Source organism: Struthio camelus, chromosome 20 (genome assembly GCF_040807025.1).
Source record: "Struthio camelus isolate bStrCam1 chromosome 20, bStrCam1.hap1, whole genome shotgun sequence".
In the NCBI taxonomy this organism is placed as follows: Eukaryota; Metazoa; Chordata; class Aves; order Struthioniformes; family Struthionidae; genus Struthio; species Struthio camelus.
Genome location: NC_090961.1, coordinates 8,760,679 through 8,785,465, shown reverse-complemented (window position 1 = coordinate 8,785,465; position 24,787 = coordinate 8,760,679). Strand labels below are relative to the sequence as shown.

Here is a 24,787-nt window from a genome sequence, read left to right as displayed (position 1 = left end):
GTCTGGCTGACAGGGTCTATGAACATGAATCTCTATGACTCAGGCAAAGACCCAATCAAATAAAAAAAAAAAAAGAAAAATTAGAAAAATTAGTCAACCTTGCAACCTCTTACATGGACTGTCCAGTAGAGAGGAGAGAGAGAGGGAAAGAGATCTCAGTGTGAATTAGGGAAAACACAAAATAAAAGTGACTACAAGCCAAAACGGATGGATGTCTACAGAAACAACTTTGTTGAATTCACCCACTTCTTCAGGCATACGTACTTCCCCTCATTTTAATGGACAGCCTGGGACTCAGGTGTGTTTCTGTGACTACAGCTCCTTTTTGTTTTCTTAGTAACTATCCAGATAGTTTCTCCTACGTATTCCACAGCTGATTTAGCAAGAAAGTTCAGTAAATGTACATTTTTCTTATAGTATCTAATTGCTTCCTAGCTTTGATGACCATCAAGCAAAACCTCAGGAATTAAATTAAACTTGAAGCCAAACTTAATTGCCCTTGTCCCTGGTATGGTATGAATGATACCATAATACATGTAGCCCTTTCCAAAAGAACTGATGTTATTCTCAGAATCTGAGCCAAAGTCTCTAAACAAGAGACATCAAAACTTGTATGAGACTATTTTGAACTCAATCAAGCCAATATGTTAAATCTCAAACCAGATCTGGATCTTGGGCTTTGTGTCAGGACCATTCCTCCTGCTCAGACTTGACTTTCCCCAGGATATTCTTCCAGCTCTAGAGGTGAGTAGGATGAAAGTTTTATTTCTCCCTTTTTGGAAGGGAGAAATTCTAGTCCCCCACTAGCAATTTTCACAAAGAACCTTAACTAAAACAAAATGAAATGAAGAGAAACACCCCACTTCTCTCCTCCCAATGTTCAGGCTTTATCGTCCAGCTCAGCTGATCCTACATTTATGCACTCCATCATATATATAATTTTTAAAGTCACACACACACACACATACTTCAAAATGTTAGACAAGTTTTTGATAACCCATTTTAATTTGACTTCTAAATTCAGGGTAATTTGGTTATTTTGCCTTTTTTCCCCTTTTGCTAATCTTGAAGTTATTTGGATAAAATGTACTCATCTTTTGTCTATATTTTCTTTGTGGACAAAGAATTTGCAAGTGAAACAAGGCTATTATTCACAGCCAAGGAAACAAAATAGTAAGAAGGATTTTTCCTTCCTTGAAGAGCTAAAATGACATGTGCACCCTTCAACTCTCCAGCTTTCCTTGGGCATGTGTTTTCTTGCATTGTGCTTTGGTTTCTTTGTGGTGATGAGGGTTTTTCAGTGTTACTGGAGATCCCTGAACTGGAAGCAAAGGTCTCCTTCTAAGTCTAGATTTTCCAAAGTGGCAGATGATTTTGGTTGTCTCGGTTTTGGGGACTCCATACCTTAAAGAGAATTGTCTCAGGAGGATTTACAGGCACTGATCCTTAAGGAGTTAAACTGCATTGCTGAAGGCAGCGGCAATCTGATGCCAGGCATTCAAACGGAGCCAAAAGAGCCAAGAGAACTTGCCCCCCTGGGCGGCACCCCTGCCCTGGGAACCTGACCTGTCCCACTCTTCAGTAAGAGCTGAGGCTCTACCTCCGGTGAAAAGTCTTCTGAGATGGAAACCCCAAAGCGGAGAAACCTCCAGTCTGCACCCTCCCTCCACCTGTTATGTGTCTTCTCACTGATAAGGCGTATATTTCACTTTCAAAGGACTGCCATCACCTTCTCTCCTCCAGCAAAGCTCAGCACAGGCTGGGTGAATAACTCAATATAAAGCTGGCATAAATCTCAACAGAAGAAATATCTTTTATCTTTGACCATTTACTCCCACTAGGAATAATGGCAGTTCTTTTACATTTACATACAACTTTTTTGTTTGCTTCGATTTTTTTTTGTTTGTTTCTTTGTCTTGGCACCTGCATAGCAGAAATCTTTACAGTTCAGTACAGTAATTTGCCCCTCTCTCTGTTCCTCCCTTTATTTACTTCTGCTGCCCCTGAGGCCTAGCAAGCAACACCCTCAAGGTCAAGAGAGAGTAAGATGTTACCCTTTTATGACGGATAATAGAAATAACAAACATGCCTGACAGTTTTATACAGCTGCTAGAACGGGTTTAGTTTTCAACAAATGAAGAATTTCCTCTTTTTTTTCCTCTTTTGTATATTAATTACATTTTACAAATTTTGTTTTTCCCCTTTCTTTTCTTATTTTTCCCCTTTTCTTTCTTCCTTTTTAATTTTTTTCTCTTTTTTTTCTCTTTTATTTTTTTACAGCAAAAGGATCAGTCACCAATGTGTCCACTGAAAAGTCTGGGTTAGCAGAGTTTGGCTGTCATCTGGTCCGACTGTTTGAGGATCTCGGTGTTGTACAGGTCTAGAGCATGGTTCACACGGATGATCTCGCTGTTGGTGAGTTTCAGGCGGTGCTTGAGCATACAAGAGAACAGATCCAGCTGGGGCTTCCCCGGGGCCACGGGAGGCGCCAGTCTATTGATTCGGTCCCGAATATCCAGCAGCAAGAGCATGACGGAGGAGGAAGAATAGAACTGCCCACCTTGTGTGTATGACTGGTTGACCTGCTGCACAGCACTGCGCAGAAGGTCAGCATTAAAACGCAGGCTGTAGCCATACACCTGCACATCTGAGATCTTGATGTAGAACTGACGCTTGGTGGGATCAGAAAGGTCCACAGGCCCTTGGCCAGTCTCATTACGCAGCAGGGAAGGCAGCCGAGTCCGGCTCCGTAGGTAGATGTGGACGGTCTCGAAAAAGGTTTTCCACCGGTTGCCCAATAGCAGGGTCCAGTTGTAACACTGGCTGTTTTGGAGGCGGATTTTCTCCCAGCGTGGGTAGCCGTACTCCCCAAAGGGCATGTTCCAGCCCTCAGAGTGACTCCCGCTGAATGGATTGACATAGACAAAGAACATAGGGTCCAGGCTGCTGTTGCGCATCTGGCAGATTCGCATGGAGATCCCGATCACCATGTGGATGAAGTCCATCCGATTCTTGTTGCTCTTCAAGGTGAGGGACATGCGTTTGCGCCACCTGGGGTCGAAGAAGGTGTCCAAGCGGATCTCATTGCTGATGAAGGTAGTGTGCACGTACAGGCGAGAGTCCATTTTCTGCAGCAGGTACTTCAGCTCTAGGTCCTGGAAGTCCAAGTCCGTTTCAAAGCTGATGAACTGCTCACTCCGCTCCGAGTCTACGTTTTGAGGCTCGCACCGACCCCGGTAAAGCTTATAGCCCTTGTTGCATGAGCCGCAGAGAGAGATGTTTGCAAGGCTGCACATGGCACAGCTGTTGTTACCCCCGATGATGCAGGGGATGGGGCGCTGGCACAGGCTGGTGCCACCATGGCATACGCAGCTCCGTTGGCTTTCCAGAAACGTTCCCCAGAACCCATTCTCATTGCAGTAGAGGAGGGACTGGACCCGGGTAAGCCATTCCTGTATTGTTCTGCAAGTGGAAAGAGGAAAGTGTTAGCATCACATAGCCTCACAGATTCTTCAATGTTGGCATCATATTAGGGCCACTGTTTTCAGGGATATATCTGAGGCAGAGCGCTCAGAATACTCATGCTCTGCTGCTGGCATCTGGGAGCTATTCCAGTCTAATTCTGGAGTTTATTTTACATGTGCTATTTACTCCTTCAATGGAGAACAAAAACCCTCTAAGAAAGAGGGGTGAGGTAGGGACTGATTATCTCAATCCTTTCTCTTTACACTGCTTTAAAAGCTGAGACTGGCCCAGCCTCCTGCCAAGGTTCCCGTCAGTGTGGCAGAGAGAAAGTTCAGCCACAGGAACAGAGCAGGGAGCAGAGCTGACAAAGCCATGCCAGAGGCTGAAGTGCCATCAGATATTGCAGGTCAGCACAACTCCTAGGCTGAGGCTAGGCAGCAGCTCCTCTCCATGTTATTGGCAATCCCCCCACTCACCGAAAGCAGACTTTGAAATGGGATGGGGCAAAACTAGTAGTAACCTCTGCTCATGATGCAGAGAGCAATAAAACCAGAAAAGACCATAGAAGCCAAGGTGCACAGAGATGAAGCTGCTCAAAGGGCTTCTCTTTTTAAAAAATTGTTGTTAATTAACCTCCTCTTACAGCCTCTCCCCTTAACAAGCAGCCACATTTGCCTGTTCCCAGGCCCCACCACTCCCATAATTGCTATTTCAGTGCCATCACCTCCACATTCTGCAGCCCTGAAACAACCCCTAATGAACGACACCATAACCCACGTTCGGGTTTTGCATAACCCCCTTGCCACATTTCATTTCTGCCCCCCCCCCCTCTTTTCCTAAGCCCCCGGGAAATCTCAGCACAGCAGTTCCTTTCTCAGCAGCCTTCACCAGAACGCCTTGTTCAGCCGCCTCGCTCCCTCCCCTCCGCCTTTCCCCCCCAGCTAATGAATACTTCATTGTCTCCTCTGGGCAAAAAGTTCTTGGTAGCACTGCAGTGAGAGGACTGGCTAATGACAAATTAGGATTCAGTCCCTGTAGAACGGGAGGAGTGATTATGGACAGAGGCTCTCAGAGCTGGATTAGTGAAATTCATGGCACCTGCATAGCCTGACCTCCGAATAATCATTAAGCTGTAGGCTGTATCAAAGAAGGCATTAAATGATACAGCAGCACAGAACAGCAAGATGATTAGGGGGAGGGAGGGAGTGGAGGGATGAGAGTATAAAACAGAGGAAGGAGCTGGAAGCAAAGAAATAATCAAGGAGCAGAAGCAGAAAGGATAGGAGAAGAAAGAAGGATAATATGCAGGTAAAAGGAAAAGCAAGAAATACAGTGGACAGGAGTAACAGGGATGGAGGAAAGGGGAAAACTAAAACAACGGCAATGAGCAGGATACAGAGCACTGGGAGGAAAGAAAAGACAAAGTTCAGAGGAAAGAAGAGAAAGAAATTGAGTGAAAGGAAAAAAGTGAGAAGGACAGAGTGAGGAAAAAAGAAGGAATTTAGTAGGAAAATTATGAAGCCTTGGATGTGTGCACGAACAGTTTGCTGTTCCTCCTGTGGTACTGAGCTGCCAGGGTCCCTGTCTCCTATTCACAGCTAACAGGAGCTCTTCTGCAAGTGGAAAAGACAGAGGGAGGCCAGGGAGCTTGGGAACAAGGCAGCGGCCCCTATAAATGTCTGCTGCAAAGAGAGATGGTGACAGCCCAGTCTGATCCCTAGGAAGAGTGCACAGGACACCTCCTGGTTTCTGGGACAGCCCTGCTTCAGAGCGGAGCGGACAGTTCAGTGCGACTGTAAAACATGTTGCTGACAGCAACGAGCATTTGAAAACCATCCCCTGGGGACTGGGTTAGCCTTTTGCTCACAGGTGAATTTCTGCTTGCTCCTTCTGCAATAAAATTATTTTTTTAGCCCATCTGAAGCCTTGCAACTCCTGTTTGGAAAGCCAGCCAAACGGGCTTGAATTTAGCCAGGCAACCAGATTCCAGCTTGGACTCTCCCAGGAGTGCTGTGGGCCCACCTTGATTCCACTAGGCACTGCCTTAAAAGAAGGCTGGACCCTTTGCTTCTAACCACTAACCCGAGCACAAAGCTGAGAGAAGATGAGCAGGTGGAGAGTGAAGTAAAACCAAAGCAAGACCCTGGCTACACATACTGACTGCCTCGGTTTAGTGGGGGTCCGGGGGGGATGCTTAAGTGAAGCGCAAGGCTCCTGCATGCTGCCTCTTCCCATGATGCGGATTGGTGACAACAGCGCAAAATCAGAGGTTGCCTTGAAGAGAACAGCCCCTGCAGCTCCAAGCCGTGTTCCTAGCTCCCACCTACACTGTAATGTCTACCACGACAAGGGTGGGGGAAAGCCCACCAATGCAAAGAAAAGGAAGGGCTGAAGCAGCAGACAGAAGGTAAAGGTTCAGCTCAATGACGTACCCTCTCTGTGTCCCAACCCCTCTCCCTGCGGTGAGGATGGCATTTCCTTGATTCCCACAGCTTTTTCCAAGGTTACATTTGTTGCTCTTTGCCGGACCGGGCAGCTAGGTGAGGTGGGCCTGGTTGTATTAGGCTTCAAGGTGGTTTCTGAGATAGGCTTGATTAGGTATTCAGCAATGTCAGCAGTGTGCCTGTGTGCGCATACCGCCACCACTTTACTGTGGCTGTAAATAGCCACGTACAGCTGCATATACAAATTACAGTCAAATACACATTAAACAACTACCATACATAGATCTCAATTCCAGCTGTGTACAAGTGAATGTGATTCTCCCGATTTCCATATGCACTTGCTGATGCACGGAAGGATTCCCAATATATTTATGCAGTGCCGGCTTGATGCTGTGCCCTCCGAAACAAGTGTTATATGTCAGTAATTCCACTGAGTTCATGGGACAAGGACTGCCAGGATGTGGAGCCTTGCTACACATGGCAAAACTTGATCTACGTGAATATTTATTTGTATAGGTGCAGCTGTCCCAGGAGGGTGACTGCAACTGCAGTCAGTCCCTGCACTCGAGAAGCCTGGTCTGCTGTATTAACTCTGGCTTCAGTAGTGGTTGTGCAGACCCGATCTCTCCTCATCTGTCCACACTGCAGCTGCCTCTGGCCCTGCAATATATGATGCTAATAAATCACTACAATACAGAAGTATTAAGAACCACCACGAAAAGACAAACAGAAATAAATCAGCTCAGAAAGAGTTACTTGGATAGGCTGTACAGCAGGAAACTCCTAAAAATTAGAGTCAGATCACCACATCCTAGTCCAGCGGTGAGCTCTGTCTTAGAAATAAAAAGATCTTGCTATCCTTCCCTCCTTGTCTTATCCTAACAGTTGGCAGGGCAAAACAAGAAAGGAGCCTCAGCTAAGATCTGTCCATTGAAACTAGTAATTTTCCTGTTCCCCAGCTCAGCTTCGTGGAGGAAGGATGGGAGGAGCTCAGGATAAAGAGGGGTTTTTCATATATATGCATGAGTGAGTGTGTGTGTGTGTGCGCACGTGTGTGTGTGCGTGTGTGTGTGTGTGTGTGTGTGTGCGTGCTTGTGTGGCAGCATTCAGCAAAGGCACAAGTAGGACAAAAATGGAAAAAAGAAGGCTAGCTAGCATCTGCTGATGGCAGCAATAAAGGACATACATAATTAAATGAAAATGCAGAATCCAGGGCAGAGCTGGGCATCAGCTACGAACATGACAATGGGAAGAGTGATTAAGTGAGAGAGAGGAAGAGTGATATAAATTACCCATTTTATCTTGCATTTGGGGCAGGATAAGAATATATGCAGGACCAGTTACTGCACTTCAGCTGACAGGAGGTAACTTCTTAAAACACTCGCCCTTGATGGCTCAGAGTTATGTGAATATAACCAAGAGAAGCCAGGGCAGACGGAAGCTAGAAAGAGCCACTGTTTAAAAGCCGAAAGTTAGTAGCAAAGTCATTGTGTTTAATTTTCATTATTTTCTCTTTCATTAAGGAGACATTATTTTCTCTTCCTTCCCCTTCCTGATTCCCATGGAAGTGAAACCCTACTCCAGAAGTTCTAGTCTGACTCTTAAAGGACAAATATCATTGCAAAGGTTATTTTCCCTAATGTTTGCTACCCCTGCCAGTTCAATGTATAAGGTAGTACAGCATGTGAAACAAAAGAAGGAAAACTATGTCTTTAAAGGTCACTGTCAAGCAGTTTTGAATTCAACTTTAAAACCTTGCAGTCCAAACTGGAGTGAAAACAATGACGTTCAGCCAAGGCTGTAAGTGAGAGTTAAGTTGCATTAGTTTCTTGTTGCTCACAGGACATATATGATCCCTTGGCAATGCCAGGAACTGGGAGCCGATATTAATGCAGAGCTGTTTCGCCATTTAAAAGGTATCTGTTGTGACAAAAATGTTTCACAGGACAGGGCTAGGAATCCAGATCAGAAGACGAGGTTAAGCCATACTAGAAGAGTGATTCGGATTTAAGAATAATTTTCCTTCCTTCTGAATTGTCATCCCTCAGGGTTAATCAGATCTGGGGAGATTAAGAAGCTGATGGGTGTCCCCCAAAACAAAGATGTATTTTTGCTATAGATGGTACCTGAGCTAGTTAAAAAGGAACAAAACCAAACCAAAAACCAAAACCAACTAGCAGGACAGATACTTTTGTTTTTTCCAAATTCAAGAATAAAAGTAGGGATTCAACAACTTTTCCTTTGCAAGCTCACCTCTTACTTTTTAACCAGCACTAGCTGCTGTGGAGACACCTTTGGGCTTTCTGTGTCGAGCAGTGAAGTACGCACTGCGATTTTCACTCTCAGGAGCTGTGAGGTATATTCTTAACTAACGACAGTGAGGATGGAGTCCAGAACAAATTCCACCCCCCCTCCCCCTTTGGATGTTATTTATATTTTATATCCAGAGTTTTAAAATACAAGCACTGTAGGTGCTTATTCAACAGCAAAGCTTTAACAGCTAAGGAGTGGTTTCTTTTTTAAACCAACAAACTTGCCTGCAAAGAGGTGCTTTTAAGCAAAAGCAGTACAGAGCAAATCTATTTTAAATTATATATGTACATATATATATATGTATATTTCTTTCTTGGCTCTTGCAAAAGGTCATACAGAGTCATCCTAATTACCAAAATCCCTATTTTCTTTCCCTTAGAAACACCACCTTTTCCTTTCCCTGAGGGCAATCAACAGTAACCCTTTTTCTCTCTTTTTTACGTTGCTTTTGAATATATAATGTAGGCTTACTATTACGTGTACTAAAGAGAGAGGCTTGCTCTTAATAGAACCTTTCCATCCTTTCAAAGCCACTGGCATGCTTGATAAGCGTCTGTCGTTCTGTACAGTAACAATTAGAAAATTAGAATATTTCCAAGCCCCGTGAAAAGAACAATGAAATGGATACCTTTTCTGCTACCTATCTGTCTACTGAGCCCCTCCCCTGGCTAGCTACAAATGCAGAATGACAAATAAGAGAAGACATGATAATATGCCGGGTGGTGTTGACTTAAACAAATCAAGCACATCAGTCAGTTAAAAAAAAAATAGCTGCCATCATCCATTTCATCCTCCTTCCTCCAGATTTTATAGTATTAGTTGGAGGCTCCTTTTCTGCCTGACTGGCTTTTTAAAATAGAAGAGAAATGCTGAAGATAAATATATCTGGAAGCTTTGCAGCAACATGGTTGGCTGGATATTTGCTAGCTGCTGCTTCACTTTATCGTTGTTGTGGCACAACTCAAAATAATGTCTGGATGTGCCTGTGGCTTCTCCACCAGTTGACTTGTCTTTAGCAGCTCAGCCAGTTGGCAGGAATGGGCCAGTTTTAGGAAGTTCTCCAAAGACTTTCTTTCATAATCTCTTAAATTTAAGAGATATTTCTCCTCATCCCTAGTAACTCCATCAAATCTTTGTCCAGTAACATGAAAATGCTTGGTAATTAAAGAGGTCTTAAGCCCTGGAAACGTTTCCTGAGCTGCAGAGTGGCTAAATGGAAACTCAGCCTATTCAGTGTCCAGCGGGCAGGATGATAACAGGAGACCCAGTCATTTAATTCTCTCTTGAGCCTGAACATTCAGCTAACGAAGGGGGTGAAAAAGCAGTTCCTCTACAAATGTTAACCTGGCCTGACTTTTCCCAGCCAAGCATGGAAGAGGAGGCATTTTTTACTCATTTTTTCCAAGCTTTTGAGTGTCACTTGGTTCCAGACAATGTAGAAAAAAAAATACAGCAAAAAATGTTCATTAAAATCCACAGATGCAGGTCACAAAAAATGACTGGAAATAGACGTAAAACCAGTCGTGAAACTAGGACAGAGCTGTGAGGAGTTAGCAGGAGGTGACTATTGGATAGCAATAGTTTCTTTAGCTGTAATGGAAAACCTAGTCTCTCCATCTGTAATAATATTGCGAGGACTGGTCAGGGCAGGTTTGCAGGTTCACACTGCCTCTTGTAGAAAAGATAAGGTCTAGTCCTAGCGAAACCAAGGTTTCTCCTTGAAGCACAACCCAAAAACGGGTTGAAGGATCTTGTGCTCTGTATTTCCGCTTTAACAGCAAATAGGTGCTTAAATCTTGGCTATGGTATGTGATGCAAGAACTTCTAAGAAAGAGCTTGATCAGCTTGGCTGTCTGACATCAGCCCTACAACATCCTTGCAGGGTGCTATAGGATATGTGGGTGCCCTTCACCTGGGAAAGTATGACCAAGCAGGAGAGAAGTGGATGTGCTTGAGGCCATGATAAAGGCTACTTAAATTTCCAGCATTCTCAACCCTCTCCCAGACTTTACCATTTGTCCGCAAGCCTCCATGTTAGCACATCCTAAAGCCAAACACTTTGGCTATGAGGAGGGTTTACGTTCAAGCCCAGGCTGTGCCCCATCAGTCACCCATCACACCACACTATCCCCGATGACAGATGAAGGTACCTTTCTCTAGGCAGCTGGTGGTTAGGGTTGTGCCGACACCGGACACTGAGGCCAAAGAGTTTGCGGGCAGTGCGCTGGATCTTCTGGCGCTGGGCTTCCAGGGAGCTCTGCAGGAGCTTGTACCGGTTCTGAAGATCCCAGTCATTCCCCCAGTGCTGGTGGATGCTCCCAATGGTCAGGAAGTGGTTGCTAGGTAGCCTTTTCATGAAGGATTTAAACTCATCTGGAACACACAAGTATGTGGAGGAAGAGAGTGATCCAAACTATAACGAAGTTACAAAGCTTTTCATCAGCAAGATGGAGGAATAGCAATGACGTGCAAGGCCTTCAGCGCTCTGTTAAAGGAAGCGGATGTCCATTAACTTCCTGGTCTGTCATTCTCCCCCAAAAAGCCCCCTAATTCCATGTCTGTTACTGCTCCCACATGAAAACGAAACCCAAAGGATATTAGGCTGAAACAATATGGGTAATGTGTTCAGGATGGAGACAAAAAGAGTACAAATTCTCTGGAGCCTGGGATTATAGTCTAGGGGTTATGAACAAAAAACTAGGGAATTGTAATTATTGTCAGTTAAAGAGTTCTTGTTTAAATTGTTTTTCAGCTGCTACTAAATGCCATTTGTTGTTGAAGTCAATTGATTGTGGCTGTGTCATTAAAAGAAAAAAAAAAGAGCAAAAAAGCTTAAGAAAATCCCCAAAGGAAGGGTTTGCATTGTGTTAAAATGACCTGCTTTCTCATTTTTTAAAAAGAGCATTCTGATTCTTCATTTGAAGTTAAATGAGTTGCTTTATGTAACAATGAAAATAAAATAAAATGGCTTTCAGGTCTAAAATCAGAATAAAATGTGTCAATTTTAGGAAAAGGAAAAATCTAATTGATCCATAACTGTGTTGTTAAATGTTGTTTTGCGATCACTTTATTTCAGTTTGATTTTGTTTGTGAATGCAAAAGCATTATGAAGGGTTTTTCGTGTGTGTGTGTATATCACAGAACAGAAAAATAAAATCTGGTACCATTTCTGTTTATGACTGTCCCTTTCGCCCTAACCGAGACTAGTTTGCTTAGGCTCTAATTACCAGGCTGGGACATCTTCATGTGGAAAAGACAGGTGGTTCCACCTTTCTCAGTAGAAAACAACTCAATTTTTGATACCGGAAAACTACATGTGACACACTGGGACCTTGAGAAAGTCAAGGAGTGGGCCAATGGAAACATCAAAAAGTGCAAAAAAGAGAAGATCAAAGCCTGCACCAGGGCAGAACAACACCATGCATCAGTACACACTTGGAGATAACTGGATGAAGAGCAGCCCTGCTGAAAAGGTCCTGAGGGTTACTGTGGGCAACACTGTGTTCTCATTACAAATAAACCAAACCACATACTAGGCTAAATTAGGAGGAGGTAGTCCAATTAGGAAGCAGTTTGAGGGAAGTTAGTATCCCCCTTGTCTTGGCACTATGGAGGCTGCAGCTGGATCGCTCTGTTCAATTCCAGATTCCTCACCAAATAAAATATGGATGTGGAGAACCTGGAGAGGGCGTAGCTGAGGGACACCAGGCTGGGCACCAGCCTGGAGCACATGTCCTGTAAGGGCAGGTGGAAGGAGCTGGGCTTGTTTAACCTGGTGAAGGGGAGGCCAAGGGGCAATCTAATTAGAACCCACAATTGCTAGAAAGGTAGTTACAAATATGAAGGAGAGAAGCTCCTCTTATTTGAGACAAGGGAATATAGACGCAAATTGCAGCCTGGGAAGTGGAAATTCTATATTGAAAATCTGCTTCACTTTGGGATAATGCGCCACTGGAACAGAGAGCTGCAGAGAGGTCGAGGAATCTGTCATTTTAGACTCAGCTGGACAAAACGAGGGCTGACCTAATCTAGTGTTGGTGATAGTCTTGCTTCAACCAGGAGCTTGGACTCGAGTTCCCCCCCATAAAAACTGCAAATTACCCAAGGATAAATGCAGCCATTCTTTTCCTTTAAGTTATCTGTATTATTTTTCTTCCCTCCCGCATTTTCATTTTTTCTGCATCCTATTTTCAGAAGCAAAAGAGGACTTTTTAAAAGGTGGATAGCTTCTAAAAAGAAGAAAATGATCTATAGAAGAGTTGGAGGAAACTAAAAGAGATGATTTGAAACCTATGGTACAAAGTTCATATATCTGAATTCATATGATTATATACATTTGCATGAAACATTTCCTATTGTTCAATGATCTGCAATTCATACTTATGGATGTATTAGTCAGTAAGATCATTATATGGATGGGTAAATGGAGCTTCATGTCCTACTTGTCACCACAGTGAAACTGAGCACCTAATAAAGATAATTATCATTATTGCACTATCAAAATCCATAGGACATCTGGTTGTCTCCTTTCTTCCCCAAAGATAACACATACTTTTTTTTTTAATCAATTCTCAGGTTTTCCCTCTATTTATAACGCTGCTTTCAGTGCCCTTCTCCTCCCCAGAAATGATTCTCTCCCGTTCAGTGGTCCTCTGAAACTATCATCATGTATAATTGCTTCTGTTGACCGTGCTGATTACTTCTGGTACCTTTCAGCAGTAAAAGCCATGCATTTGCTTCCCGCCCCTTATAAATCAATTTCCTCAAAAGCCTGTTTGTGCAAAAGACCAAGCTCTTTTCCCTCTGATGATGAATGTGCTACATTTTTCATAGAAGCGAGCAAGGGAGAAATTTCAGTGCAGTGTGCACATTTTGATACTGCAGTGCAACGTTGGGGGGAAAACAAATGAGCCAAGAAATCTGGCAAAATAACAGCTGAATGGGGTTGTTTTAAAAAAGGGCAAAACAGAAAAGAAAAAAAAAAAGACTTTCCCAAAAGAGCAGTTTCTTCATTTTTTTTTATATATTTTAAAAATCCCTGAAGGCCTCAACGGAGATTGCAGTTGCACCGTGCTAAGCCTTGCACCTTTCTGGGAATAGCTCATCCGTGACCGTGATCCAGGCAGTGTCCAGTTAACCAATAGGGCCGTTTGCATTTGTTGCTATTTTATCTAGCTGCACAGCAAATGTTGATGTAGGCCCGGACTACCTCTCCCAGGCTGCACGGTGGCCCCTCTTTTTGCTGAGTCGCCGGGTCCCTGGGAAGGGGAGTCCCAGGGCAATGACTCAGCATGGCAGGCGGCCTCAGGCTGCGGAGCCCAGCCCCTGCAGAAGAGTCAGCACCAGGGTGGCATGGCCAAGCCAAACATGGCTGTTTTGGAGATGAAACTTTCGTTTTTCCAGTGCTTGTCTTTTCAGTTAAAAAAACAAACAAACAACAACAATAACAACAACAAAAATCGCGTTTCCATCAGAAAGCATTAGTACTGCAAAAAACAAAAATGAAACAAAACACATGACTTTCAATCAAAAGGTCATTTTAAAATCCAGAGTCACAGTTCTGATGCAGATTTTTTTGCGGGCCGTACTAAAATGCCAAGACAGAAGAGGGCAGTGTTACCGGTGTCCGTTTACCCAGAAGCAGTGAAGCACGGAAGGACTAGGAGAGAGCTCCTGAGCTGATCTAAAACAGCACCAGTTCACTGCAGCCTCCTTGACTTTGAAGATGCTGTCCCAAATCACACCAACTTTTGCTTTGTCCCTGCATGTTTTTCTCAAATTAACACAGGAATTCAACACAGATCAGAAACAGAATACAGATCTTTTAGGCTGTTAGTGACTTCTTGCACAAATGGTATTCACAGCGCTCGTGCCTTTCACTCTATTTTACTGGAAAGGCTTTCAGATGTCATTAGAGGTTTATTTTTTGTTACTTATTATGAAGAAAATCCTCCAGTCATCTTGAATATTTATCAAAACAAAGAATCAAACTACTAATACTAGAGTCATCTTTGCTGGCAACTTTCATCTCAAAGGATAGGTTCATGCATGATGTAACAAAATGATGAATGAGATGCAACAGCTTTTAACATAAAGATAATCACTCCATCTATTACTGAAAAGCCTCCAGCCCGAGGTGGAATATGACCACAGCGCAGCACAGATTTGCACTGCAATGTGTCATTTTAAAATGGCAGATGAAAAGCATCCTCCCCTGTTGAAATCTCAAGGGAAACGAGATTGGATATAATTATGTACCACTGTCTTTGCCTAGGTCAAATGCAACAAGTGTCCAGTGTAACAGTAAAATAATCGCTGTGAGACTGGAATTCTTCTTCCACCATAGGGTTCTCACCTTCCTAGTGTCTGGCTTAGATCTCCTGCAAATGTAAAGGGGTTTGGTGCGTGGTGGCCAACTTGTGGCTTGAGCAGCTTATGTGAGATTCCTCTTCTAAAACTAGTAACCAGTAATGCATAACTAGTGTCAGAGTTGTGCTAACAGGCACTGCCAGTAATCCTAATCTGTGCAGTACTAAGATAGCAGAGGCTTCCAAAATCCACGTTTCTGGTCTGCATTGGTGTACCATCCCAATCCTCTTTGACTTTGTGGAAACACCCAACAAAAGCATTGGCTTCTTTAGCTAGTTAGCTACTGCTACAAGACCCCAAGGTTCTCCATAGTATGTATCTTGTAGCGCTTGTCAAGATGGTCACCTACCTTGTGCCGTTAACAACTACTCTGACTTGGCTCACTAAGCAGCAGGCTGACAGTGTGAGTAGACATAAACAGACCTTTGAGGGAACAACATCACAGGCCACCTCATTTCAACCACTAAAGAGCTTAAGATGGCCTTCAACATGAAGAAAGAAAATTCTGTTGGGAAGACTTCCAAAGAAGCAATTTCTTCAAGGCCTTGAACAGAGCTAATTGTTCCCTTCTTCACAGTCTTCTTTGCTAACATGGATACCTGGACAATTTTGACAACAATCATTAAAGAAAATGTGTTGGAAAGGAACTGGCTAACACTAAGAGATCAGAGTCAGGGCAGGGACAAGTTTTTGTTTAAGTGCCGTTTAGTGCCCATGTGACTTCTGGGTGGGTAGACCACTTTAGACCACTTGCTAAAGGAAGAGATGCAATTGTACTGATTTTGCAGTATCTCAAGCCCTTGAAAGTGTATGTTGCATAAGGATTACAACACACCTACTATGGGTGTAATCAGCATCAAAGTGGAACAAACTCCACTGAAACACCCAGTGTTACACTGGGAGAAGAGAGAGGCAGAAGAGAAATGTTCACACCAACAGACATAAGCACTGTAGGTAAGTCACTTCCCCTTTTCATCTCTGTCTCAAATGAGGTGTCATCTGGCCTGTGCTCTCTCTCTGTGAATTGCCTTTCACCAAAGCAGAATAAATCATTCATGCAAATCTGAGAAGCAATTTCTGCATCATTCATATTGTGGAGGTTTCCCTGTAGGACTATCAAAGAGAGATTCTGAGCTTGTTTGGGATGAAAAACCAGATTTTTTTAATCAAACACATTTTTCCATGTAAAGTATCGCCTTAGACGTAGAATTACATGTGTGTGTGCATTTATATGTACATGCATACAGAAAAAAACAATTGTCCTAGATCATTTTTTTGGCTCAATATACTCTAATTTCTATGAATACCAGAACATTATATTAGGCGTTAAAAAAAGTGTTCTTAACAGGTATAAACAATCATGTTGTGTTTGAAAGAAATCGGAAGGGAAATCTGTGTTGCTTAGTTACCTGAATTCTCCAGATCTTTATAGGCTTCTGTCCAGGACTTGGCCATGTTTGCTAGCGTGTACTCCATGATCTGGATGTCGGTGATGGGACAGTTGCACTGCGGGAATTCCTCGGCACACTGACAGCCACACTGGCTGTTCCGACAGATGTATTCCCCTTCTCCATTGCACATGATGTAACTCAAGGCAGACTGGACAAACTTTTCTTGTAAGTACTGAGGAAAGATGAGCTGGAGACCTGGCATAGAAACAAGAGGTAGGGATGTAAAAAACAAAACAAAACCAGAAAAGCCATTTCCGGTGGCTGTTCCTTTCTTCAGAACCTGTTTCATTAACAGCTTGGGAAAGTGATGGGAATTGAAGCTGTTGGGAGATTTCTCCTGGTGCAGTCATGGGTAAGGAAGGTGGGATACAAATTGTATGCCTCCAGTCCAGAAAAAATGGATTAACTGAGATCAGAGCTTGTCTGCTATATGAGAGAATGGTGATGAGTAAATTCCCCCTCCCCAGCTCCCTGTGTCCCCACGTTATCCCAGTCCTGGGTCCCACTGCAGTGTAAAGCATACAGGTGCAAAGCCTCCTCTCCTCTGAGGTGCTGGGGTTCTTTTTATACTTTACAAGCAAGTGTGAGGTCAGTGATGAGCATTATGCTGTTCTGACCTGTTTTGAAAGAGACTAAATAATTTTAGTACTACAGAAACAAAGGAACTATGCCTTGAGAGAGAAAAGAAGACAAAAGACAGACAGACAGAAGAAAGGCAAGTAATATAGGGAAGGACTTATAAAAGCGTCTTGCAGAGTTAAGTGCCCAGTTCCCACAGAATAAACAGGCGTTGGGTACCCGACTCTTTTCAGCTCATTCCGTACTATGAAGGCTACTTGCCAAGTCTTATAAAAGTGCAAATAGATTTAGTGCCAATGATTTCAGTGGTGCTCTAAAGACTTACATTAGCCAAGAGGTCTATCCCCATCTTTCTCTTTCTCCATAGTCAGTGTTTGGGTATCTACCAGTCTGTGTAGGCATTAGTGTAGGTGTATGGATGCTCAGGTACCAGAGGATATGATAACAGGTTAAGTGTTTGCCCTATGTATAGCGTACATATTTTGCAGTGCTGTCCTCCTCCAGCCCCCATCTCTGGGCTCCCTACAGACGGCCTAGGGCCCTTTAGGATCCACAGCTGTTTCCTTGCACCTGATAAATTCTGCTTGTCAGACTCCATCAGCGTCTGAAGTGCACGAGGCAGAGAGAAGAAAAACTACGAGTGAACCTTTCGCGAGGAGCCTGGCCCATTTGCCTTCCTCATAAAAGGCCCAGGGATTTCAAAGAGGCAGATAAAGGAGTTTATGGCTTGAACAGCAGCGCTGAACTCCAGTGTAATGAAGGCACGCGGGTCAATTACCCATCTGTTTGTGTTGCTATTGCGCTGAAATACTGTATCCGTTGCTGACAGCTCATTGGAGTGGAATGAAAATAAGACAATAATTCAGAGGATGAGCCTGTGCGGAAAGGGCAGGAAGGGCTGTGATTCCATTCAGGAGTTCAGGCCTATCTCTATGGTGGGTCATGTTCACCTCAGGCAAGAGAAAAGCTGCGGGCAATGCCCCAGGGACCCCCATTACCCTTTTGCTTTTGGTTCCACAGAGACACTCCGACCTTGCCGAGGTCCTTGGCAGGTCAAATACGGGGGGGAATCATCAGTGCGGGGAAGGCATGGGGGACCTCCAGTTCTTCTTTCCTGCTGGTGCACAGGGCATGGTTTATGTGAACACCATGCCCAGTAGCAGCACACTGCCCTGTTGGCTGACCTAATTCTCAGTCAAGTGCAGAGCAGTGGCAGCTGCCAGGCAGAATAAACACAGTGCAATGTTCAGCTGGAGAAGATGTTTGTGACACATACATGAGGCAGGATTTCAGGCCTGGTATTTGGAGGAGATACAGTTCCTGCTGCCTTTTCTGTAGCAGGGAGGGAACATGCAAGGAGCGGACCACAGTTTAGAGCATCCCTGCACACACCTCAGGACTAGTCTGAAGAGGATCAGGGAGCAGTAACATTTCAAGGATCCTCTGGTCTTTTCGGAGATGTGTCTCAATAAGAAGCACATCATTGCTCCTCTTGGCTTCAGGAAGGACTGAAGTTCTCAGTCTCTGGTAGGCATTTGTCTGAAGATAGCGTCACACAGGTATGTTCCCTTTTCAAACCTTCGCACTGAGATTAGGGATGTTCCCCACCTGCCAGGCTCCAAAACTTTTTTTCACTTTTCTTCAACATGGAAAGCCAATGCCAAGAGGTTGGAGAACAGTGACCTACAGAAGGAGCATGGAGAGCCTAAAGGCTGGTGTACTCACTGAGCTTGCAAGCTCATTGGAAGGCAGTCTGGACTCCTTGATGTTCATTGACCCTATTTATTCATGGTCCAAGTCCCATAAATAAATCTTTCTACTGTCTGCTTCCTGGTGGAGCAGCCTTCCCTGGCCCCAGCCCTTGAATGCAAGGCCCAAATGCTCACAAGCTCTTAGCTCATCATAATTTCTCTTTGATTCTTAATCTGGGTAACAGCAGCAACATGCTGTCTGGTCCCGGCTACTTTTTTTTCTTCCTTTTTTTCTGGAGGGGAGAGGGTTGAAAGAAACAAATAAACTTGTAGCACTTGCTATTGGAAGCTGAGATACTCTGATGCCCTGTTCACACACAAGCTTCTGTACACTTCCACACTCTTGCATGGGGCTTGTAGCTTTATTCTCATATGTATAGCCTCCAGGACAACTGTGCACTCTATGGTGCCTCTGTGCATGCTCACAGGGACATGCACTGTGGGTCCCAGGACATGCAGAAACCTAAATATCCTGCAATCTCCAAAATAAAGCCTGGTCTCATGCTACACTGCAGGATACCTCGCGCAGATTGCTTTTTCTCCATAAAGCTCATGGTTATAAAAAATATCTTTCCAAGAAAACCCACTCCTGTAGAAATCATTTCATGTTCACACGGCAGCGTAAAAGAGACTGTTTAAGTGATAATCAGGCCCCCTGTATATTTAGCCCCAATTCAGCAAAACACTTATGTAAATACTTAACTTTAAACACATAAGCAGTTCTACTGAAATCCATGCGGCTAATTGGAGCATTTAACAATATATATATATGTATAACAACATAAGTGATACACAAATCCAGCTACTCATCAGACCACAAGTGTATATACAGCAAACGCAGAACCACGACTTCAAAATTGCAAACATGCTGCAGGAATTGAACGTTATTCAGAGCCCTTCCAGACAAGGATTTCCTTGCGGATGAAATCAGTGTTAGGGTTACTCAGATAGAGCCATGCTTACTTTCACATTCGTATTTTGACATATACTTAAATACCCATACATACCCAGTCACAGGCATACTCATATCAATGGTTTTATGTCGAGCATCCTTATGACCAGATCCTAGCAAGGTATTAAAACTGTCAGGACAGTAGCATCACACCCAACTCAGAAACCCTCTTCCATCATTCGTATGTATTTCTGTATCATGCTCAGTGACTAAATGTTGGTGAAAGTGAGTTGATTTCAGCTGTCAGTAAAACATATGTGTGAATAATCATTTTCAAGATAAGTTTTATAAACGTGAGGATGTAAGAAAGCCATACTTGTGGAGACCACTGCTCTGAGTGCCTCAGTTGCTATTTTTAAAGGAGAAAACCTGTAGTCCCAAGGGCAGACACAGCACTCCAGCCCCATGGAGGACCTTGTGGCCCACCACCCTCGCAGGCAAGCCAGGGAAATCCTGCTGCCCACCTCATCCTCAGACCTCATGGTGCTGTTTCAGTCTTTAAGAATTTTCTTCAATTGCTGTGAACATAAATGTTTATTTTTAATCCCTCAGTGTTGACTATTGATAAAGCAACCTCATCTGAGCAGTCAAGCAAGGAGGCAACCTGGTCTTAAAGACCAGTTCTTTAACTGGTCTTACTGGACCATTTTCACAAGACTGGAACATCTCAGTCCAACCCAGGGCACTCAAGGTATCTGTTCCTCCTCCACCGGCTGGCTCAGGAGCTGCTAACATGTATGGAAGGCATGTTTTCTGGTGAGTAGCATTAGGCAGAATATATTAGTTTTGAAAGTACCTGGCTGATCAGAAAGAGGAATTCTGCTACTCTGAAGTGTAAAGTTCCTCTTTAAAAATTAAGAAGAGAACAGATTTGGTGTAGGTTTGCCTTAGATAACTGCAGAGAGAATACGAAGGGTTTGTCAAGGGAATGTGTCCTTAATTCACCTAGAAAAACTATTAGAGAGAGATGTCTGGCTTTGGACTGTATATAAAAGGCTTCCTGCATTAAAAGAGGTAAATTTCTCCATCTCTAAATTAGACCTATTTGAAACATTTTCCATAGAAGAGTTCTCTGTTGAAAATGCAGTTTCATTGAAGCATTCTGTGAGAATATGTTGACTCCAAAAGCGCTTTTGACAGGGAAAGGTCTAAATGTATTTTTCGTACTTCCTCATTTGGTTTCACTGAAATGTTTTGCTTTGTCATTCTGCCCAGTTCTGTAAAGACTCTAATGTTGATTGTGATGTGAATTTTAATATTCTATTACCAAATTTGATGTAACAAGCTACCCAATACACAAAATTTCCTGTTTAATGTTGCAATGTTTATAATAGCACAGAAGGATTTTACCTTATTGAAATAGCGCCATGTTACGGTATTGACATAAAATGTCTGATTTCCCAAAAGGATTTAGCTCAGGAATTTTAATTCCCCAGAACATTTCAAAATGTTGGTTTTTCACCTAAATTTTAAAATTTCAGCCCCAGAATCTTTTCCAGGAAAAAGGATTTCCTGTTTCCCAGCAGTTTGCCAGAGAGCTGTTTGCATTTTCCCCTTCCCACACCCAGGCTTATTCCTCTCTTAGGCAGCACAGGCAGTTTGTGCATCAGCCGTGGCGGACGGTGAAGCAGGTGGAAGGGGCAGCATCATGCTGGCTGCAGGGATAAGAGGATACGGCGTGCGAGTAAGCACAGATGCCCACAAAATCCTGGCACCCAGAAGGATCCCCCCACGCTTCTGAGGAGAGCGGTATGAGCATGCAACCTCCCATGCATAGGACTGGGGACCAGCCCCCCCGCCCAGCACTAGGGAAAGGGCAAAACCTCCTGTGCTACTATGATAAATGTACCTCTACATATGCCCCAGTGCAGGCATCCGGTCCAGACATACATGTATGTCAGGCCCACGTGGATATGAATTAGTGATTCTGGCCAGACCAGGTCACCACCAGACACCCTGCACTTTGCATAAATTCAGTTCCACCCCTAAATGTCAGAGCTGACTGACCTATCCAAACACGGCACACATACATGAAGATACCTTGGCTCTGGATCTGGTCATCACATCTCCAATAGGGCATGACTTTGAAAACTCACAGCTGGGCTGCATCAAGCTAGTTCAGAAACAGAAATTCTCCCTGTCGTGAAGATGCTGCTCTTTTATTGAACTGGCCTCCCAGCCAGAGTGACACAAAGGTAGTAACATGGATTTCTGTCAGCAGCTCATGCTCGGCTGCTAATCAGATCAGAGGAGATTCGGTCACGATCCATTACCTGCAGCCCTGTGACTAATTCCTAATGAGGTCTCTCAGAGCAGCAGAAGGATCCTGGGTAATTATCCCAAGAACTGCACTCCAAATTAGCTGGAAAACACTCAGGTGTAGCTTGAAAGGTCACTTTGTTCTAGTAGGAAGAGCCCTCGCCTTCCCCCCTCATTCGCTGTCTCCCTTGGCTCTGGTCTGGTCTGTATCTGCCCCACGTTCTGCCATGAAATCCACATGTGGTTCATCTGTGAGGTTCTCCTCCCATCAGAAAGGACAGCTTTGTGCATCTTACTTCCCCCTTAAATCCTCCTCCACCTCCTTCACTCTCCCAGCCACCTTGCTTTTTCTCGTCTTCTGTTTAGCATCACATAACCAATAGAGATCTATTGATTTACTTACTTCCCAGTTTGTCTACCTACAGGCTATACTGTCTGTCTGTTTGGCTGTTTACCTAGTTACTTGATGTGTCATCCTCGGGTTTTGATTACCACCAGCCACCATCACAGTATATAAAAAGCCTCAAATTGTTTACTGTTAATTAGGTAAGCACCAGAATTCAGTGATTTAGATAATCACCGGAATAGTGAAAGCAACCTGCCTATTATTTTTAAAGGCAAATGATAACAATAATAATAATATCCCTGCAACATGACTCAGTAAATGAAACCCAGTTTCTGTGAAACCAAGATTAAAACAGTACTTGCCAAATTATACTCAAAGCGGAAGATGTAATGTAGCCCATTCATCTGAAAAATTAAAATTTGTGCAAGTACAAGGATTCCAGAAATAAAACCATCTGGGCAAATGAGCAATTAAATCCCACATTTCCTTATTTCATCAAAAAACTTGGGAATAACCTTAGTAAATTACATGCCCAGTGAATTTTCTCCTTCTACTGAAGTTGACTTCTTGCTAACTAGCATGTATTTATTTATCAATTCAGTTATGACCTCTATCTGTTGACTTCTGGACTAGCTCCCCAGCTGGGACTGAAGCCATGGCTTCTAGCCTCCAAATAAAACCTCTGTGACTTTTTCCAAAGATTATGTTCATTAGGGAGTCCCAAAAGTTGCTCTGCAAACCTCTTACGCAAATCAGCAATTTGGGAGGGACAAAGAGACACATGGACAGTATATCCCTTCAATATTAATGGAAAAGGTCACATTTATTTATATCAGTGTATGTATAATATACAGAAGTCAGAAGTCCATCAAAATTTGATGGCATCTGGGCACCTGATGTACTTAAGACACTTCATTAGGCTCCAGTCTCCAGCTTCATGTGCCTTTAGCTCGGTTCCTGTCACAAGGCATGAACACGTTGTGCTAGGCATCATATGAAGCCGTAGGACGCCACCAGTCCTGCTTCAGGGAACTTGCAACACAGAAGGTGATCACAGCAAACAGAGGAGAGAAAAAGGCTCGAAACAAGGCCATCCCTCTCTCTTTTCATTCCCTCCCCAATCCCCCTTATTACCAGCTCCCTCTCTCCTGTTTCCTACCTTGCAGGTGGAGTTTGCTCTCAGTGCTTTGCAGAAGGACAGAACTCACAGAGTCCAGATTGTCATAGCTGTTACAGCCCAGAGGGCCAGTCCGAGTTTCTGTTACCTAGAGCAGGATGTAGAAAAAGAGAGAAAGGATTGTTCCCTTTGTTTGCAGCATTGCATCTTCCCCAGGCAGGCTCAGAGCTTGTGATATCATGACCTACCATCACCACCTAATACAGTCCAAAATACATCTTACATAGCTGAGAAAAATGTCCCTCACTAGGCGGACATGGCTAATGGCTAATGCACATACAAGCTGGAGAAAAAGAGAGAATTGTGCCTGCTTTCTTTATGGTAATGTATATTATTCTGGGATTGGTAAAGGGGTCCTGCAAATTGATGTTTCCCATAGAGGATTTCCACTGGAGAACACCAAAAGCCAGTAGAAGAATTATTCCTTAGCTTGTCTAACTGGAATACAAGATGAAGAGATAGGTTGCCAACCAGCAATGGTGCCTAGTGCTCCCACAACATATGTGCATACCATCACGCTAAGGATAGATTGAGATGCAGATGACCTGCAATATTGCTGCTGTGGTTGTAGCTGTTTCCAGCCATGGAGGAAAGCTGCCTTTCCTGAATTCACAAAGGGCGATTACCTGCTGTCACTGTTTCAATATCTCAATCCAGTTTCCCATCCAGGAGGGAACAGACCCAGCCGTGAGACACCACAGTACAATAACAGGAGCTGAAACCTTTCAGAAATGGCTAACAATGACAACTCCATCCACATCGTTTCCCTAGAGTGAACTCTGTGACTATAAAATCCCTCCCTAGTATAGGATGATTGCTTTCAGGGAAGGCAGCCTTTGTCTGCAGAGCCATTTTCCGTATTTCATATGCTCTGAACAGCTCCCGCTCCTTCCTGCTCCAGCCCCCGAGCTCTGTCTCAATCCATTTCATTCCAGATGCCTTGGTAATGCTACAGTCTGAGTTTTTCACCTCTCCTTGTAGTTGATTCATCTGAGAGGTGCCTAGCTGAAGTTGGTATATCTGCAAGAGGAAAATACTTCCATGCTGCATGGGGTTGGCCAGTTCACAGAACAGCCCCTCCGGTCCAAGTTCTGTTGCCAATCTGGAATATCTGTTCCCTCTCTTCTTCCCTACAACGGGCACATGGCCTTCAAGAGGTCACTGCTACACAACACCGGAAATCTGCTCTGCTACGTAACCATCACTACGAATGCCCACCCTCTTTCCAGACATTACTGGCTACTGGCCAGGGAGAGATCACTTTTTCAGAAAGCAACAGAACAACTCATCCAAGGGAAGTCAGTGCAAAGCAACTTATTGTGATCAGGAAAGACATTACACTGGAATGGTGACGCCCTGCCCCATATCCCTGTAGTACTGGTATAAAAACACTATCCTCTTTCTCTTCCTGTGGCAAAAAATAGTACCTTGATTGCTCCGGTAGAGATCTGGATCTCATGGAGTCTCCTCATGGTGCCATCGCGGTCTACAAAGTAGGAGGAAGCAAGCTGGTGCAATGCTTCGACACTCTGGGTAGCATTTCCTGACTTTCTGTCGAGTCGGCTTTTGTCCATATACATGGTCAAGGCCTCCTCTCCTGCAGTGGAAAGAAAAGAAGCTGTCAGTGATGTCCAGAAGGCTGCCATTTAGGGTGACCTCAACAGGATCGCATGATATTGCA

At 43.9% G+C, this 24,787-nt stretch overlaps 1 protein-coding gene across 2 annotated transcripts in view; it reads right to left on the bottom strand.

The window, feature by feature from the left end:
• Window positions 1-1,789: 1,789 nt before the first annotated feature.
• The window catches only part of BRINP1 (BMP/retinoic acid inducible neural specific 1), a 90,265-nt gene continuing 67,267 nt past the window's right edge, over window positions 1,790-24,787 (bottom strand). For both annotated transcript variants that reach the window (XM_068914916.1, XM_068914917.1), the window contains exons 4-8: window positions 24,534-24,703; window positions 23,089-23,194; window positions 16,001-16,237; window positions 10,373-10,595; window positions 1,790-3,462 (exon numbers count right to left, since the gene is read on the bottom strand). In XM_068914916.1, coding sequence (XP_068771017.1) covers window positions 2,322-3,462; window positions 10,373-10,595; window positions 16,001-16,237; window positions 23,089-23,194; window positions 24,534-24,703 — 1,877 coding nt within the window. In that variant the 3' untranslated portion in view covers window positions 1,790-2,321. The remainder of the gene's footprint in view (window positions 3,463-10,372; window positions 10,596-16,000; window positions 16,238-23,088; window positions 23,195-24,533; window positions 24,704-24,787) is intronic.